The 18,527-nt window shown below is 59.5% G+C and overlaps 2 protein-coding genes across 4 annotated transcripts in view; one reads left to right on the top strand and one right to left on the bottom strand.

The window, feature by feature from the left end:
* Nucleotides 1-4,506: 4,506 nt before the first annotated feature.
* NKX6-2 (NK6 homeobox 2) lies at nt 4,507-6,172 on the top strand. Its single transcript, XM_036337330.1, has 3 exons — nt 4,507-5,042; nt 5,120-5,292; nt 5,512-6,172. The coding sequence occupies exons 1-3, from the start codon at nt 4,637-4,639 to the stop codon at nt 5,761-5,763; spliced, it is 831 nt and encodes a 276-aa protein (XP_036193223.1). The 5' UTR covers nt 4,507-4,636; the 3' UTR covers nt 5,764-6,172.
* Nucleotides 6,173-7,268: 1,096 nt separating this feature from the next.
* The window catches only part of INPP5A (inositol polyphosphate-5-phosphatase A), a 141,776-nt gene continuing 130,517 nt past the window's right edge, over nt 7,269-18,527 (bottom strand). For 2 of the 3 annotated variants that reach the window (XM_036335724.1, XM_036335721.1), the window contains 4 exons: nt 11,441-11,552; nt 9,699-9,767; nt 8,790-8,826; nt 7,269-8,651 (listed from right to left, as the gene is read on the bottom strand). In XM_036335724.1, coding sequence (XP_036191617.1) covers nt 8,602-8,651; nt 8,790-8,826; nt 9,699-9,767; nt 11,441-11,552 — 268 coding nt within the window. In that variant the 3' untranslated portion in view covers nt 7,269-8,601. Of the gene's footprint in view, nt 8,652-8,739; nt 8,827-9,698; nt 9,768-11,440; nt 11,553-18,527 lie in introns of all 3 variants that reach the window. The other variant, XM_036335722.1, reaches the window with a different exon arrangement.

Below are 18,527 nucleotides of genomic sequence, written 5' to 3'. Positions count from 1 at the left end.
ATGACTCGATGTGCAGGATGGCCTTAGGCGACCCCTGGGAAAGGGTCGTTCGACCGCCAAAGGGGTCGGGACCCACAGGTTGAGAACCACTCCCTTAGGAGAAGAAAGGTGAGGCCAGCAAAGAGACAGAGGGAACTCAGGTTTGGGCAACAAAAACGTGTGGTGTAATTCTGTCCACTTTTCTGTGGAGGCTCCGGTTATGACAATAAACACCCGTTAAAGAAATAAAGGAGCTGCAGTGCAGAGAGGTTCTGCCAGGGAGAGGTGCTGGGACATCCAGGGAAGGGGCTGGGGAGAGGGGTCCACCAGGCAGCCTCTCCCTGCCATCTAGGCCCCACCCCCTGGGCCCTGACTGCTGTCCCGGCTGCTGCCTGCCACGAAGGGGTGGGCAGCGGGGGCTCCACAGCGTCCCTGTCCGCTCCACCCTCTTTCTTAGCACCTGCTGGGGCCCCAGTCTCCTAGGGCCTGGCCTGACTCTTCCTGGGGAAGATGCTTGGCTTACAAAGTCCCCTTGGGAAGCCACACACCCTTGGCTCAGGGTGCTTAGAGGCCCCTCATCAGAGCCTGCTCCCTGGGGGTGCATATCCCCTGGGGGTGCACATCCCCTGCGCCAACACTGGGAAGCCCGCTGGTGTTCATGTCTTCATTCAGCAGCATTTATTCAGCCCCTGAGAACGTGAGGTGCCTGCACCTGGAATACTTGCAGGTTTTGGTTATACAACTGCTACATGTCCGGTCAGCAAATGCATTCAGCAGGTGCCCTTGCAGAGGGGAGGGGAGGCTGAGTGCGGGGCCCCACCTGTGGCCAGAATGGAGGAGGAGTGAGCCATGATGAGATGCCTGGAGAGTGGTCCAGGGCAGAAGGCCAGCGCAGCGAGAGCGTGAGCTGGGAGGTCAGGGGTGGTGAGGCCCCAGGCCTTGGCTGGATGCACACAGGTCGTTATATGGCAGGGGTCCTCAAACTACGACCCGTGGGCCACATGCAAATACAAATATTGTATTTGTTCCCGTTTTTTTTTTTTTTTTTTACTTCAAAATAAGATATGTGCAGTGTGCATAGGAATTTGTTCATAACTATAATCCGGCCCTCCAACGGTCTGAGGGACAGTGAACTGGGCCCCTGTTAAAAAGTTTGAGGACCCCTGTTATATGGCAATTAGGCTGAGTTGGAGCATGGAAGCTGCACCTGGCAATAATGCAGGTGAGAGAAGGGCAGGGGTTGGGCTAGCTGGGCCTCCTCTGCCTACCCATTTGTGCCCCTCCCACCCCAGCCTATCCCCCTCCCCAGCCTCCCCTGCTCACTGCCTTTCACAGACCCCCTTGCTCCTTCCCGCTGGGCCTGCCTGTCAGGCTCCTAGGACAGGGGTCCTGGTCTTTCCTGTCCCGCAGACTTGCCTCAGGTCCCTTGGAGTAGGTGGGGCTGCGATTTGCTCCAGCCCGCCACCTTCAGCCATCCCAGAGCCAGCTCATCCTCTGCATCCCTAACCCTGCCTCCCTCCCCCACGAGCCCTGTGGGTCCATGGTCCCCGTCCAGTCCAGCAAGGCGCTAACGCGAATTCCATTGTTTCCTGTTGTTACCAGCCCTCCCGCACGGTGAGCTAGGGGGCCGCAGTTGGCCAGTTCACGTGGTTCCCCCAGGGCACAGCTGGCCCCTAGCAGGTGCCCAGTAAAGAAATGTTGAACGAGTGAGGTCTCCGCCATATGGCGCGCTCTCCATTTCCCCACGACGCCGCTGGCCTTCCTCGTTCGCAGGACGTTTTCTCTGAGACCAGGAGGTGGCACTGGCGAGCCTCTCCCGGCTGCGGTCCGCCCAGGCAGCGCGCCCCAGCCCCAGGCGCTCCTTCCCGGTGGCAGCCACCCGACCTTCCCCGGAGGAGGGGTGTTCCTCGGATCCTACCGAGGGGGCGGCGCGTGGGGGCGCAGGAAGAGGGGGTGCGGTGGGAGCCCGGGTAGTGGGTGGAGGGGGCGCAGGCAGCGAAGCGCCCAGAGAGCGGGCAGGGAAGACGAAGCTAACGGGCTTTATAAGGGGACCAGGGCGGGAAGCGGGCGGCCTGTGCGCGGCATCCAGGAGTGTGCGGCGGCGGTCGGGGCACGGGCTCGAGACCCCAGCGCGCAGGGCAGGACTGGGCCCTGGGGAGCGCATCGAGAGGCCTAGGACCAGAAGAGCGTGGACAAGAGGCCGCCCTCACCCCGCACTCCTGCTGCCCCCCAACTCACCCGGTTCCTGCAAAACCGCGCGGCCCCCCATCCCGCACTCCCGGCCTGGGTTCCCTGGAGAGCCGTGCACGCTTCGGCCGGTGGAGACGGCAGTCCCACTCGCGACCCCAACTCAGCCAGGGAGGGCCTGGCTAGTAGATGGGCCTGGGGTGGTTGGAGCGCAGGGCAGAGCGTCGGGGTCTCTTTCCTCAGCAGAAACGGCTGGGAGCCCCCCGCCCGGTGTTCAACGAGCCAAAGCGCGGCACTCAGAGTTGGGCGTCCCTCCTGCCTTGAGCCAGGGTTGCGGGGACCCTTCCAAGGGTAACAGCCTCCATCGTCCCGCCCCGGCGCCCCTCCTGGCCTGCCCCTAAGCACCTTAAGGACGCTGAGACCCTGGGTGGGCTCCGAAACGCAGCGGAGGTGTCCGCTCCCCCACCCCCGCCCGCCTCCTCTGGCCCCGCCTCTGAGCCCGCAGCTCCCGAGCTCACTGGAGCCCCGCTGCTCGCCGCCGCCTCCAGGGAGCCCAGAGCAGCCCAAACCCTGCGAGGGGGGCGGGGAGGCTTCCCTGTGCCGGCTCTGGAAGCGCACACAGGCTGTAGTTTCCTCCAAGAAAGTGGGGCGCGAGCGAGGCCGGGGCGGGGCGGACCCGAGCTGCGGGAATCCCAAAAACAGCGATCTGGGTGTCCGGGCCCTGGCTCGCGGGACAGTCACGCCCAGATCCCCTGGAGCGGCCTGGGCGGAGGGAGCTGGGAGAGAGACTCCCATGCGCGGGGCTGCACCGCACGCGAACCCGGGGCAGCCTGGGGCGCGCACGCGAGGTGGTGGATCATCCCACGCCCACCAGCGCGCGGCAGCGGTTTTCCAAGCCGCCGTCTGGCGCAGGGACTCGAGCTCCGCCACTAACTGCACAAAACGAAAATGGGCCCCCGAGGGCCGCGATGCGAGAGGACGCTGGGCCCCTGCACAGATCCGCGAGGGTGGCCTTCGTTCCTGCCACCGAAACCCTGGGGGCCGGGCCGAAACGGCAAAGTCGTTGAGGACGGACCGCACCGCGCGAGGCTGGCCTGGCGCACCGACCGCTGAACGGCTGTCCGTGTTCGCACGTTCGTGCCGCAGCTCCAAATGGGCAGCGGACGATCTTCACGTCTGCCACTTGCTAACATGTAACGCCGCCTAAAAGGACAAAGGCACCTCCGCCAGCATTTACTCGGCGCCCCTCTCGGCCGGCGCTCGGCTCCACCGCAGTCTTATTGGAGCCCACATCCGTTCCTGGGGAGGGGGCTTTTTGTACCCAGAGGACACCATGGGGGAGGGTCCCACCTGCCTGTCTAAAGGCCGCACTTTGGCCCGCTGCACTTGGGACGCGAACCCGTGTGGAGGCCATGGACGCGGCCCCGCTCCCTGGGCTGCAGGGCCCTGAGCCTGCCAGGGCCCCCATTCCCAGGCTCGGGCTGCTGGGCTCGGTCGGTCACAAATTCGGGGCTCAGGTTGCCTCCCCAGTCGAGCTGCGGCTTATACCCTGTACCCAAGACGCCCGACCGGCAGGCCAAGCCGTCCCCGCGTTCCAACCTGCAGAGGACAGTCCTTCGGGCTGGGAGGGACAGGGGGCCGCCCGGCCGCGTGCGAGAGTCAGCGGTCTCGCGTGTGGCCCCGGGACAGGCCTCGCCACCAGGCCAGGGGTTAGTCAGTAAAAGTAGAGCAGATTCGCGAGGGCCAAGTCTGACCACTGGGCCCCCGGATTCTGAGCTCCTTCCCTCCGCCGCGGGTTTGCACCCCTGAGTTCCGGGAAGTGTTTGCGGTCCTGCTTCAACCTGAGAGCGGGCGGCCGGGGACCCGCGGGGCGGGGCGCTGGCCGCCTCCCCCGACAGCGCCCTCCCGCGTGGGGCGCTTCGTTGAATGGGGAGCACGACGGAGCTGCGTAGTGGATCCTCAAATCTGCATTCTTTCGGGGGATAAAATATGCTCTCGTATTTTTTCCTGATTTCCCATTAAAACCTTTGCCTAACTAAACTCCCATCCAACGGGATTTATTTCGTCCCGGGGGAGATAAATCGGGCAAATTTACAGCCCGGAAGGCACCTGCCTCGCTAATGGGCCCTTCATGGAGTGCGCGGCCGGCGGGGGCGCGCGGCGGGAGGGGCGCTGGCCAATGGCCGGACCGCGGGCGCCCGCAGCCAATCAGCGCGCGCGCCGCGCCGGGGCCCCGCGGTTATCAGCGCGTCCGGTCCGCGCGGCACCGCTCCGACCGGCCCCGGAGCCGCCGCCCGCGCCCGTCGCCCGCCGCCCGCCGCCGCCCGGCCCGAGCCCCGCGCCTGCCCTGCGGGGCCGTCGGCGCCCATCCGCGCCCAGCGCCCCGCACCCCCCGTGCAGCGGCGCCCGCCCGGGCCGCGCGCAAACTTCCCGGGCCGGATGGGCGCCCGGGCCGGCGGCGGCGGTGCCCATGGACGCTAACCGCCCGGGCGCGTTCGTGTTGAGCAGCGCGCCGCTGGCTGCGCTGCACAACATGGCCGAGATGAAGACGTCGCTGTTCCCGTACGCGCTGCAGGGCCCGGCCGGCTTCAAGGCACCCGCGCTGGGCGGGCTAGGCGCGCAGCTGCCGCTAGGCACCCCGCACGGCATCAGCGACATCCTGGGGCGGCCCGTGGGCGCGGCCGGCGGCGGCCTCCTGGGCGGCCTGCCCCGTCTCAACGGGCTCGCCTCGTCGGCCAGCGTCTACTTCGGGCCCGCGGCCGCCGTGGCGCGCGGCTACCCCAAGCCGCTGGCCGAGCTGCCCGGACGCCCGCCCATCTTCTGGCCCGGCGTGGTTCAGGGCTCTCCCTGGAGGGACCCGCGCCTGGCGGGCCCGGGTGAGTGGCGCGCGCAGGAGTGGGCTGGGGGCGCGGGGCTGGGGGCGGCGGCCGCGCTCATCCGCTCTCCTGTGCAGCCCAGGCCGGCGGGATCCTGGACAAGGACGGCAAGAAGAAGCACTCGCGGCCGACCTTCTCGGGCCAGCAGATCTTCGCGCTGGAGAAGACCTTCGAGCAGACCAAGTACCTGGCGGGCCCGGAGCGCGCGCGCCTCGCCTACTCCTTGGGCATGACCGAGAGCCAAGTCAAGGTGAGGCGGCGGCCGGGCCGGGCGGCCTCTCGCGGGTCCCGCTGCACCAGGCAGACCCTCGCGCCCGCATCCTGCGAACGGCCCCCAAGCGGCCGCCCGCCTCGGCCCAGCCCTTGAGGCGCAGCTGCCCTGCTGCAGGGGTGGGGGCCAATGTGCTGGCCGCGGGCCGCAGGTCGGGCGTTTCGGGAGGCGCAGCCTGATGTCCCCCTGCACCCCCAGGTGTGGTTCCAGAACCGCCGAACCAAGTGGCGTAAGCGGCACGCGGCGGAGATGGCATCGGCCAAGAAGAAGCAGGACTCGGATGCCGAGAAGCTGAAGGTGGGCGGCTCCGACGTGGAGGACGACGACGAGTACAACCGGCCCCTGGACCCCAACTCGGACGACGAGAAGATCACGCGGCTGCTCAAGAAGCACAAACCCTCGAACTTAGCGCTGGTCAGCCCGTGCGGCGGCGCGGGGGACGCCTTGTGAGGGCTCACGAGGCCGGAGGGCCAGGGTGGGGCGCAGCCGGCCCTCCCCGCCTCCAGCCGGCGTTGTATATATATTTTTACAGAATAAGTTATAAAGCTGCCGGCTCGGGCTCGGCGGAATCACTTTGTATCATCAATAAATTATTTAACACGGCCCCGTCGGAGCCGCGGCTCCGGCTGCACCGCGTGTTTCTTCCCGTTCTGTCTCGGCGCCTGGGTCGTGCGCGGCGAAACCAGCCAGGTGCCCGCGCCCTAGAGCGGAGGTTGAGGGCTGCTCGGGCTTCTCCGGGGACAGCGAAGGCCCGGCGCGCAGGAGGGCGGCCCGGCCCTGCGAACCCTAGGCGGGAAGGAGCCGCTGGGTGCGGCGCTGGAGGAGCTGCAAGGAGCCAGACGGAGCGGGGCGCGGCGCCGGCAGGTGAGACGCGGCGGCGGCAGGTACAGCCTCTCCTCCGAGGCTGCGGCCTGCCAGCGGGGATGAGGTTTGGGGCGGATTGAAACACATTTGGGGGCCCGTCCTGCTCCCTCCCGGCCCATGGTTCCTGGATTTGCTGGATTGTGTGTTAAAACAGGCTTAGCCCCAGTAGCTGAATGTTTTCAAGTATTCCCTGGGCGCTCGTGTGGGGTGAAATCAGTGGGGTTTTCAATTCCTCAGCATCGTGGCCTTTCAACTCCCATTACAGATCTTTCCTCAGTAGAAAGCGCTATTTAATTAAAGCTACTCTGCCCACGTTGGGGGAGCGAGGGGAGAGCGCAGACCCTCAGCCCCCAGGTCGGGCATCTCCTGCCAGGGGAGTGGGGTCTGCAGCTCCGCCCTCCCGCCCACTCGCTTGCTCCGGGAATTAGCGGGACTCCCTCCTCATCTTCCTGTCCTCCCGCCTTCTGAGGCAGGTCCGGGTACCATCACCACCACCCTGATTCTCGTTACCACAGACTGTGGCCCCGGCTCTGCATGTTGCATCTTAATGGCCATAAGGATTGGGTACTAATTTTAAAAATTAAATGTGATTGTTACTCTATGACTTCTCTTGGAGGTTTTGAAAATGCAAAAGAGTTATGTAAATGGCTGAAGTTTTTTTGTTTTGTGGGTGTTTTGTTTTTGCCACATGGCTGTACCATCTAAAAAACCAGACATTCCTAAGGAACCACTGGCTGTTTTTTCGTTCTTTTTAAGAGAGACAATTTATTTTATTTCTTCACGTGAACTATTGTCTCAGCTCAAGAGCAAAGGAATTTCCAGTTTCAGGTTGAGGAAAGCGTGCATTTACATAATCCTGTGTAAAAATGCCGAGGGGTGAATCCCGTTAGTTGTCACCGCAGTAAGAGAGCCAACAGATTACTTTTCTGCTCTTAATTCTCAGCTTAGTTAGTGTGACGGTAAATGATGGAATGAAATTCCAGGATTTCTAATGAGCTTGGTCCGCAACAGGCTAAGGAGGGCACAGTCCTGTCACTTAGCATTTCAAAGAGGACAAACCCGGGAAGGAAGAAGACAAAGCCAGGCAGAACTGCGTTCACCATGATCAATTTTATTGCTTAGGAACCGGAGCGGTCATTTCTAAAGGCCTCCACAGTGATCGACAGCTGAACCCCGCTCAACAGAATCACCGCTTGGAAGTGGACAGCACAGTGACCGCCCTGACCCAGACCCCCCGTATTGTCAAGAACAGATTCGGCAAGCGGACCCCGCATCACTTGCACTGGTAGTGACTGACCTAAACAGCGTCTGCCTGCGGCCTCCAGCCCAGGACTTCTTAGTGTTCTAGAGCAGACGAATAAACGCAAGGCTTCTCCCCCGCAGGCTCCCGTCAGCTCGGCGCTAACTCAGTGCTGGGAGAGTGTGGGCAGCACGGATCTGCGTGGGGCGTTTGCAGCTGAGCCCAGGACGTTTACAGTTCTGTTCCTCTTAATGTTTTTATGTACAGCCCATGTTAAAAGCAATTTCTATTGGAAGCGAACTAGGCTATTTTTACTTCTCCCATGATATTATTGTTTTATGTATAATACTTGGCACCATAGAACAGTAACAAAAGACAGACAAAACGGTTTACAAAATTCTTAAAAGGTACAACCAAGTCGGCTATAACCTTCACATTCAGGTCTAATATTACACAGGAGAAGGCAGAGGAGCGACGGCTGCTAGTGTAGCCAGGTGTGCTGGCGCTGATCGCCCACGGTGCACTGCCAGGCACGCCACCTGTTCTGCAGGTGTGTGTGTGACGTTCACACAACTAAACTAGACTCCAATTCTACCTGCTGATATGACACTCTTGAGCATTCCTACTGGAAAGCATATCTGGCATAAGTTTTGGTAAGATTTATAAATTATTTTAAAAAGTATATATTTATATATATTTATATATAAAATGGGGAAGCAGCTGCAGTGTGACTCAGACACCATGTACATGGCAGTGGAAGGAACAATACAGGAGGGCCGTCGGCTGGAGCCAGGGCCCTCGCTGTCCTCACAGTGGCCACGCTGCCCGAGTCAGCACAGCCCGCTCCCGCCGGCACACCTCCAGCTGGCAGAGGGGACATCTGACACCCGTGGGGTTCCCACGCTGACAATTATTACAAACTGAAAACCGTGAAGTCTAAAATACAGAATCTCTGCTGTCTATTAGAGTTTTGGCAACAGGACTGTGACTTATTAAAAACCCAATATTTCTACTTAATGTCACATGAACAGACAAGACAGTGAGGTATGTGAGGCTCCCCCGGGAGGGCCGGAGGCTGAAGCGAAGTGTGGGCCGGCCGGCTAGCGGGTGGCGCTCGGGCGGGTTAATCGATGCAGCTGTTGAGTGTGGATTTCCATGGACGCGACTTCCATCTGCTCCTCACGCTATAGGCAGGGCTCGCGAAGGGTCCTCTCGTGTCGCTGGCATCGCCTCCCTGCAGTGGAACCAGTGGTTTGTTAAAGGGACAGACACACCGGGAAAAGCTCAGAAAAGGTGAACTCAAGGGAAGGAGCCATATTTACCACACGTCACTGCACGACACAACACTTGTGCACGTGTGCGTGAGCTTTACCTGCCCCGGGCGCCACACGGAAGGCCAGGAACACAGGCTGCAGCGGGAGAAGAGGAGGGCGTCAGAACCCAGGCAGCCCGCGCCGCACCCCACCCTCACCCTCACCCTCACCCTCTGCTCTGGGCTGCTTGAACCGAGGAGCTGGTGACCTTGGGGCCAAGGACGGTTACCCGGTTGCCCATGGAACCCAGTTGATACGGAAGGAAGCCTGGCTGGACGGCCAGGGGCTCAGGCAAAGTGCCTTCACCTTTTGTAAAGAGGTATTATTTCCAGATAAAATCCAAGGTAAAAACTGACTTAAAGACTGCAGACTATGCCCCACGTAATGGGGGTAGGGCAGAGTTCCTGTCCTCGCCTGGGTCCACCCTGTCGGGTGCCAGGGTGAGGGCTGCGTCTCAGGATGATGCCCAGTGGTCTCCAAAACGGGAAAGCATGGAGGCCTCTCGTCTCCCTAGGGAGAGGCCACACCTGTCGCCAGCACAACCCTCAGCGAGGATGCTGGGCTCAGGTGCAGGGAGTCTTGTGCACGAAGTTAGTCCCTGGAGAGCTGACTGTGACACTTACCACTGCCTGCTGAGACTGGCTTGGCATAAGGACAATAAAACCTCAAATGCACACGTGAGAAATGGCCTAAGAAATAATCCACGGAGACAGTATATATATATATATGTATATATATATTTTTTACAAATAGTTAAATTGTGTATTTTACTCTGTTGTGACTGGTCATTTCTGCCCTCTTATCTACCCACCTACCTATCTACTCACACAGCTGCCTACCACCGGGTATTTTATTAAAGTTAAGTGAAAACAGACACTGCGGCCTGTCCTGTGCAGCCAGACCGCGGAGGCAGGGAAGCACCCCGCCAGCCCCACAGGCCCGGCCCTGGGCCAGGGCCCTCACATCACCTTGTGGTCTCCCATGCAGACGTTGGGCCCGATGTGGTCATAGGTGACAACCTTCTCCTCGCTCTCCGACTGGGAAAAGCAAACAGAGGTTACGGCGTGGGAGGCAGGAATGGCCAGCAGTCCCCTGGCCCCGTGAGGGAGTGGCCAGCGGAGGGTGGAAGCTCTGGCAGCCATGGCAGCACCTCGGCACCCCACGCCCACTGCAGTTGGTGGGACCCTCACAGGCATGACCACCGTGCCCACCACCTCCCGTGCCTGGCAGACACCTTATTTTGGGTTCGAGGGTGAAGAGCTTGGTCCTGGCAGTCAGACAGCCCTGACTGGGCCCGGACTTTATCCACAGCTGAAGCACCTGGGACTCTACAGTTAAAGCTGAATTCTCTTCAATGCAGCAGGAAGCTTAAGGCCAGATTTACTTTGCTGCGTGCTCACCTGCCAGGAAGTGAGCACTCCCATCCCTCACCATCGCAACGCTGCCCCACGCAAGTGGGGACATTCATCAAAGGCGGCGTGGTAATTTACAAAGGCAGCATAAAATTGTAGGTTTCCAACTGCATAATCCTGAGACAGATAAACAAATGACGGGGGCGCGGCACACCTCGCTGAGCATCCATCACCGGCCTCCAGGCAGCCCCGCTGCGCCCGCCACCTTCAGCGTTGTAGGGCGGGAGGCAGACGGGACATGATGACTAGGAAACCGAGCGTGGCATGATGGATGAGGCCGAGGAAGCAGCTTGGCACATCTGTGGCCTGTAACGCCCGCCGCCCAGCATTCCCCAGGGCATCCAATTCGTCCCCCCAAACTGGAGATGTGAATGTAAAATAGTCTAGAACAGGGCGTTCTGCTGAACTGCCTTGAGCCCTGAACACAAGCGTGGCCTCCTGCCAGCCCTCTCTTCATTGGTGTAAGCACTCGAGCTGTCTTAGTGCAAAATGCACTTTTCTAGTTTGCAACTGTTTTTCCAGGTAGGTGACACCTGTCTCATTCCTGAAGGGGCCTGTTCTGGCCAGCAGCCTGAGCTCAGCTTGCCCGTCAGTTGTGAGCCCTGCCTACAGTCAGGGGGCTCCCAAGGCTCCTGGCCCCGCCCTCAGAGTAAGTGCCAGCCTCCGGGCCAGGCTTCCTCCCCAGGGTGCTCCAGGCTTTGGGGAGAGCATCCAGGCCCAACCCTCACCAAAAAGGCGATCAGGGCCTCTTAGTGGGGACTGCAGGGTCCAGCTGAGCAGGGGTCAGCTGAGCAGGTGGTGAGGTGTTTGGGTGGGGGCGCGGTGTGGAACTTGAGGCAGCACATGAGCACTCTGCCCTCCTGCCTGCAGCCCCTGTTGCCCAGTGGGTGAAGCCCAGGGTCTGGCAAAGGAGCACAGACAGGACCAGCTGGTGCAGCCCAGGGGTGTGGTGGTGGGTCGCTGTGCCCCTGCCCTCTCCTACCCACTGCCTATATCACACGGGCCGCGTGAAACAATGCTGGCCATTCTTATAATTTTTCATGATTATATTAATGGGGTTGACAAAAGCAATTCAGATATTGATTCTTTTGAAAACATTCCTTTTGTGTTAAAATGTGGGAATTGAAAAACCCTGGAAAGTCAAGAGGCTACAGAAAACCTGAAAATTTCCCAGTATCAGATCTCACAGGCCCAGACCCCGGGCTCTGCCCACAAGCGCCCCCCCCCCCCCCCCCCCCCCCAGCGAGCACTGGCCCTGAGGAGGCTGTGGGCCCATCGAGGACAAGGTCGGGGCTTACCCTCAGAATCAGCTCCTTGGCCGACGGGGACATGAGGACGCGGTCGCACCAGGCGGGGCACCGGGTGTTCATGTACTGCCTGCCCTGGCTGCAGTCCTCACTGTACGGGTAGCTGGAGAGACAGGACACAGCAGGTCAGAGCTGCCGGCTCCACCCCTCCCGGCCCTCTGCTTCTCGTGCCACGTGGGGCTGTCCGGATTCCCTCCTGAAGGCCCTTGGGATGGCCAATGTTACACTCATACCGAGGTTTCAAACTCACAATTCCTTTAAACGAATTAGATCATCTATTAACTTTGTTTTGTTTTTAGACATGGTCTAAAGTACAATAAAATGCATGGGAAAAATGGCATCAGGACCTCACGTGCCCTAGTAACGTGATGTGCCCTGCCCCCACCTGCACCCCAGTGACTTGGCAGGTGACTTTGCTGTGAGACTTTGGCCCAGAGGGACCCTGTGGACACTGGGGCCCAGCCTGGCCACATGCCCTCTTCTCCACAACCTGCTCCCACCTCAGCTCTCAGCTCAGGTAGCGTCCAGGTGCCCAGGCCACGGCCTTGCGGTCATCATTGTGGTGGAGGCTGTCCCTGCCCTGGCCTTACAGGCCTCACTTCACTGACTGCTGAGCCACTGGGAGAGGCCTAGGGGCCCCCTCAGGAATGGGGCCACCACAGCCAACCAACGGACCAGCAAGTGATGCAAATGTGGTGAGAACCAAGTGGGGGTGCCACCAGCCTCAAGGTTGGGCCTGTGGCCACCAGCTGTGCACAGTGCTATGTCCTCAGACACTGGCTACCTGTTCAGTGTCCTGTAGCCGCCTCTCCAGGCCCCTCACGTCCCTCTGCCTGTGGGCAGCTCCCTCCTGTTTCTGGAACTCACTGGAAGAGTCTGCCTCGGGGCTGCATTGCCCAACAGGCCTTCCCCGGTGCATGTGAAACTGCTAGCCCCGCCCGTGTGGACACTGGTGGGCACTGCGGTGCAGTTATAACGAAGGACTGAACGCCTGGGCCTTGTGGAGGGAGAGCGCTGGCTGTTCAGTGCGGACGCCCTTGCTGTGGTGCACTTGCACGGCCTTCGCTAGGGACGAACACTTCTGTGAAAGTCCCATGTGTTTGTGTGGGTTAATTCCAAAATACTCTACGGTATTTGCTGTGAACGGCACCTTATTCTCTATTAAATTTTCCTGTTTCAGGAAAAGAGAAGAATGTGATTAGCTGTCTGGGCTGCTCCTGTCGTGGGCACCTGGCCACCTCCTGGTCTCTCTGCTCTGGGCCTTGAGCCCCGCGTCGTCCCTGTGCCTCAAGCACTGAACAGGCGGCTGGGGTTCGCACCGTACCTGGTATCTCTGCCGAGTTCACCGTTCCAGCCCCACAGGCTCTGGACCCCACTGCAGGCATCTGATTGGATGGCCCAGACCCCGGGCTCAGATCTGTGACCCCGGCCCGTGCTGGAAACCCCTGCTTTCCTTCACCATAGACCCAGCACAGCCAATGTGGTTAAACAGCTGCATGGTTCCCATATCCAACAGCACCGCTGCCCCACAAACTTCTTCGCAGGACAAGTGGCAGCACGTGCCGGCTTGTCTCCACATTACAGGCGCCTTGCTCAGGGTTTCTCAGTTTAACCCAACTGGGACCTGCCATGCCTGGGGCACGCCATCCAATCAGATGCCTGCAGTGGGGCCCACAGAGGCCTTCCCCTTTCCAAAGGGACAACCTGCTAAGACACTAAGCACCCCCCCCCCCCACTGGGGGCAAAGGTCAGGGAGAGGTTAGAGTTCCTGCAGGCTTGGAGCCCACCACCAGCTGGTCTTTGCAGGTTGGGAGGAAGTTGGGAGGGTCTCTGCCAAGAAGTGGCTGCAAACAAGTTTACCCAGAGGGGAGTCTGTGGCCCTGGGACGTCCTGATGGCCCCGGGCCTGCTTCTTCCCCGCGGCCTGAGCCGGATGTGGTGAGTCAGGTGCTTCCTGCTGCCCCCAGAGCATTCCATCGCTGCCCTGTGGTGCCGTGAGGGGTGTCCAGCCATGTGGCTCCCTGGCCCCAGCCCCTGTTTGGGGCTTCAGACGAGGGGCAGGTATGTGGCCACATGTGCTCCTAGGAGTTGTAGGAGCCACGCTGCAAAGGGCCACTCGGGGATGCAGTCTCGACAGAGACAGGGCTGATGTCCACGTGCCCAGGAACCACCGTTTCTCCTCAGCAGTAGTGCGATGCCCTCCCTACGACAGAAACTCCCCTCCCAGAAAGCACCTGCGGTCAGTTGGTCGGGTCCTGCCTGAGGCTGCACCACGATGCCCGACGCCCCCAAGGTAACGCACCCCAGGACCAAGGTGCCGTGCAAATCCAGCAGGGCCTGGTGTGAACAGACCACCAAAGGTGACTTTTAGTAGCTCTGAGTGACGGTTCCGTGCACACTGTGGGGCTGCGAGAGAGCGCTGGGTCTGCCGCCTCTCTGTTCCCGGGTGGGGGGTGGGGGGCTGAGAGCCCAGAGTGATGGCCAATCCCTCACCCCCATAGACTGGGGCTCCCCAGCCACTCCCAGGACCAGGCCAGGAGCCAAGAGGGTGCTGCTCGTCTGGATGGGTCTGGGGAAGCCAGTGTGGCCCAGAGGGGAGCCTGGCAGTGCCACGTCCTTCCTCTTGCTGGCTAGGCAAGGGGGTGCGGGTGGTGGAAGGGACTCTGCTTAGCAGGCCCAGCAGCAGAGCGCTGGGGCCTGCTCCCTGGGGAGCTGACATTGATTAATATGGTGCTTGCTGTGCACTCAGACTTATCTGAAAGCAAACCCCACGCAGGGTGGGGACGCGGACAGCGGGGGAGAAATCGCCATAATGAATGGCATGGTGATAAAGCTAACAATCGCCCACCTGTCCTCTGGGCCTCGCCCTCCCCGCTCCCTGCACCCCAGGATGTGGGCAGTGGCCCTTTTGCTGGGAGACCAGCCCTACCCACAAAGCTCAGGTCTCCATGTGAGCAGGCTGGGCAGGCTGGGGCGTCACCAAGGCCTGAGGCTGACAACACAAAGCCCCGCTGTGCTGGCTGAATCTGCAGGAATCTCCTGGGCCGCCCAGTCTCAGCAGGAAGGGGGGCCCTTCCTGAGCCAGCCCCACCAGGGGCAGGAAAGGGGGGTGCTGCCGTGCTCCTCAGGGAGCTGAGGACAGGGCCCTCGAAATCTCCTGGCAAGGAAGCTACTGTCCCCATATTACAGCCCTGCACAGAGGCGGCGTGGTTACAGAGAAATGGTGGGGGAGGTGTCACTAGCTATTCCCACGTTCACAACCCGGGCCTCAAATACATGATCTCAGAAAATACCAGGTGTTACTGAAATTCCTAGAAAAGAAAAGCAACAAACTAGACTCAAAGAAAAAGTCTGAAGGAGGATGTGGCCCCATGGAAACTACTGAGGCCAGAGTCAGAGGTGGGGGAAGCTGGCGGCACGGGGCGCAGGCTCTCCCCGGGCAGAGCTGCACCAGGGCACTGGGGGTTGCCTGCTTTTCCTACCACTGGTTCTCTGCCCTATCACCCCTCAGTGCTTGGTCCTGAGCATCCAATGGGCAGCATCCAACCAGCGCTCAGGGACCAGCTGGACAGATGGACACCTCCTGAGCACCAGGCCTGGCAAACAGCAGGGAGCTCATCCTTCTTGCACGGATTTTACAATGTTACTTGTGTTGTTATAGATGAGAACCCATAGATGGTCAAGCTTTAAGTCACGGCTCACAAAACGTTTGAAAGAGCCTCCTGATTCTTAACTGAAAAACAAATGTACCTGTTGAAGGGAGACAGCCTCATGCAGACAGATTGGTGTGGTGCGGTTTATCCCGTTTTTACAAGCTAGAACCTGGGCTTGTCCTGTGAACACGTGTTCCCACCGTGCGAGGCCTCTGCCTCCCAGCGGCGCGGCTGTGATCCCATCTGACCTGCCCCTCTGCAGGGCCGGGGCACAGGGCGAGGAAGCTTTCTCCACCAACGTTAACTTCAAACAACTCGTCACTTCGCCAGCTCAAAGCGGCGTTTCAGAGAGCAGGTGCCCACATCCCGACTCCACCGCCGCTCTAAGCCCACAGGGCTCTTTACCTGCGGAGCCCATGGGACCCCGTGGGGCATCGGAGGCCTTCTTTGGCCTGTTCGTAGCGGGGCTGCCAGCGTCTTGGCGGAGGCACAGGCGGGGCAGCTCTGGGCCTCTGCAGTGACCTTCCTGCTACTGCAAGTCTAGCCCGGGGCTGCGGCAACGTTGCCTCTTGACTGCCACGCAGCCACCTGTAGTTGTCCCTAATGAAGGTGCTATGCAATGCTGGGCCTGGACTGGGAAGAACGTGTGCTGAAGGCTCTATAAATGTCTGAAATATTAGCACCTTTTCTAGCACAATGACAGGCAGCATTAAGTTATAACCCATTAGGAGTGGCGTCCTACTAGTCCATGGAGAACAGTAACAGATGGCGTTGCTGGCAAGAACCCCCACTCTCATTATGAGACCCATGGCTAATGAAATGTCTTGGGGGACTCTCACGGGTGTGCGACTAACTGTGCCTGCAGCCACGGGGAGCTCAGGGGAGGAGCGCTCCCACCCTCTGCACCTCCGGCAGCGACATGACCACACTCGGGGACAATGTCTCCCTCGCGACTCTGCGGGAGGCCCTTGGTGAGCTCACCTCCACCAGGACGGGGACTGAGATGGTTCCGCCAGGTTGCAATGCGTTCACCCCTTGAGAATGACAAGGGCAAAAGGTACTGAAAGGTTCTGAAGACAAGAGCCACAGCTGAAGGGGCAGAGACCCACAGGTCCATGGAACTGCGCTCTGGAGAGATGGAGCCAACACGCAAGGACACCCATGCTCCACAGGCCCCGTCCTCCCCACCTCCCAGGCAGTGCTGGAAGCCTGGCCACATGGGGAGCCAACACGCCCTGACACATGAGGCGGCACCGGGTGATGAGACAGCCTCAGGCATGGGTGCTTCTTCCCAAGGAGTGACCTCCCTGACCCCCAGGCAGGAGTGGCCCTGGGGCTGGTGGGCAGCAGCTCCTGGGCATCACAGGGTGCCCCCCACCCTGGGCATCCTGGGGGAAAACAGGCCCCAGTGAGACATCGTCTCTGGGTGCCACGGGGCAGCTGCACGCCCAGCAGTCTGGCCTCAGGCCCTGGGGTTTCCTGACTGGGCCCTGGCATGAGGGGATGGAATTCCTGCCTCTGTTTCCCCAGGGTGACCTGGTACCCACCCACACAATGCACACACCACACACACCCAGACTCAGACCCATGCACACCCACACAACATACACACCCATGTGATATACAAACCCACACCCATGCAACATACACAGCCATACACACCTAGACTCAGACCCATGCATACCCACATAACATACACACCCATGTGATATACACACCCCCACACACCCAGACTTAGACCTATCCACACTCATACAACATACACACCTACACAATATGCACACCCACACACACTTATGCACCATACACATCTAGGTAGCATACCTATCCATATCCACACCCATGCACACACCTATACAGACTCACACCACATATACAAACTGCATGTGCACTCGCACACATTTTACATATGTATATACTCCCATGTATACATCCATGTACATGCACACAGCTATATGCACAGATATACCTCATGCACACACACATACCCACACCCATTCAGTGCATATCTTACACAACCCCATACATATACACAGGCCCATGTGTACACATACCCAGCTACACGTGCATACAAAACCCACATCCCCACATTCCATACGACATATGTGAACACTCATACATGTACCCATATACCTACACATTTACACACACAACCATGCTTGTATGTACCAACTCTGCATACACACGTATACCCGCACAATGTACATACACTCAAATCCATGCACACCGCCCCACATACACACATCCATGCACGTGTAGACACTGTACACACATAAGCAAATCAATGGAATGCACACACATGTGCACAATTATCCATAACCCACTCACATATATCCTGAACACACACTGTACCTATGCATACACAAACATATGACACACATACATGCACACACAAACCTATGTGGTGCCTACATATGTGCACAGATGCACATACAGCTGTACTGTGTACACATGAGTACACTCATGCACATATTCCTTTGGGCACACAACCCATATACACAACATGCACCCAACATGCAGTGCATACATGCACAAACTTACCCATATACACGAGCTCATACTCCTGTGTGCACATGCGCGCGCACACACACACACACACACCATGCCTGAGATCACGTATTTCATGGCAGAGTCAGAGAATACACCTGTGCAGATACTGACCCTACAAATGCCATCCTGGCCATTTCCCTGCCATCTGTGCTTCTGCTTGAAACAGCTCTGCACACCCACATGGCAGCCCAGGGAGCTGTAACTCTATTTGGTGGTCACAGACATGGTTTTACAAAAACAACAGGACCAAAGGGAGGGAGGACTTCCAGTGCGATCTGGGCAGTGGGGGATGGATGACCACTCGGTTTGGGAGAAACTTGAGAGGCAGAGGCCGGTGTGGGCCACAGGGGTCCACAGTGTTGCACCCTGGCTGGCGGCAGCTCCAGGCCTCCTCTGTCCTCAGCCAGCTCAGCAAAGCCCTGAGCAAGATCCCCGTGAGTCTGTCCAAATGGGAGGGACAATCAGGATATCTGGCCAACCACCCACAGGAAGGGGAAGTCTGAGCAAGTCCCCGAGAATGTCTTCCGATTTCAAATGTCTCTGGAAGTACTCAGCGCACACTTCACTGTACATTTAAAGCAGCATTGGAGCGTGAGGGAGACAAGCTCGGTCAGCACCCCGGACAGTGGTAACTGTGACTCCCTCACGTGGGCCTTCAAGACTTGGTCTGCGCACCAACCCCATGGCCACAGGGCTGAGCGGAACCCACAGTCCCTGCTTCTCCGGCTCCCTGACACTCAGCACCCATTGGTCTGCTGACCCTGAGCTCTGAGCTCCTGGCTCTCTTGGCCCAAGCCTGGAACCTGAGGTCAGAGGGCCACAGGACCAGGGACTGGCCACTTCCTGTCGTTTCTTTCTGCTGACTCCAGGCCCCTG

Source organism: Myotis myotis, unplaced genomic scaffold (genome assembly GCF_014108235.1).
Source record: "Myotis myotis isolate mMyoMyo1 unplaced genomic scaffold, mMyoMyo1.p scaffold_m19_p_15, whole genome shotgun sequence".
In the NCBI taxonomy this organism is placed as follows: Eukaryota; Metazoa; Chordata; class Mammalia; order Chiroptera; family Vespertilionidae; genus Myotis; species Myotis myotis.
Note: the sequence above shows the minus strand (reverse complement) of the source record. Positions and strands in the feature narration are given on the sequence as shown.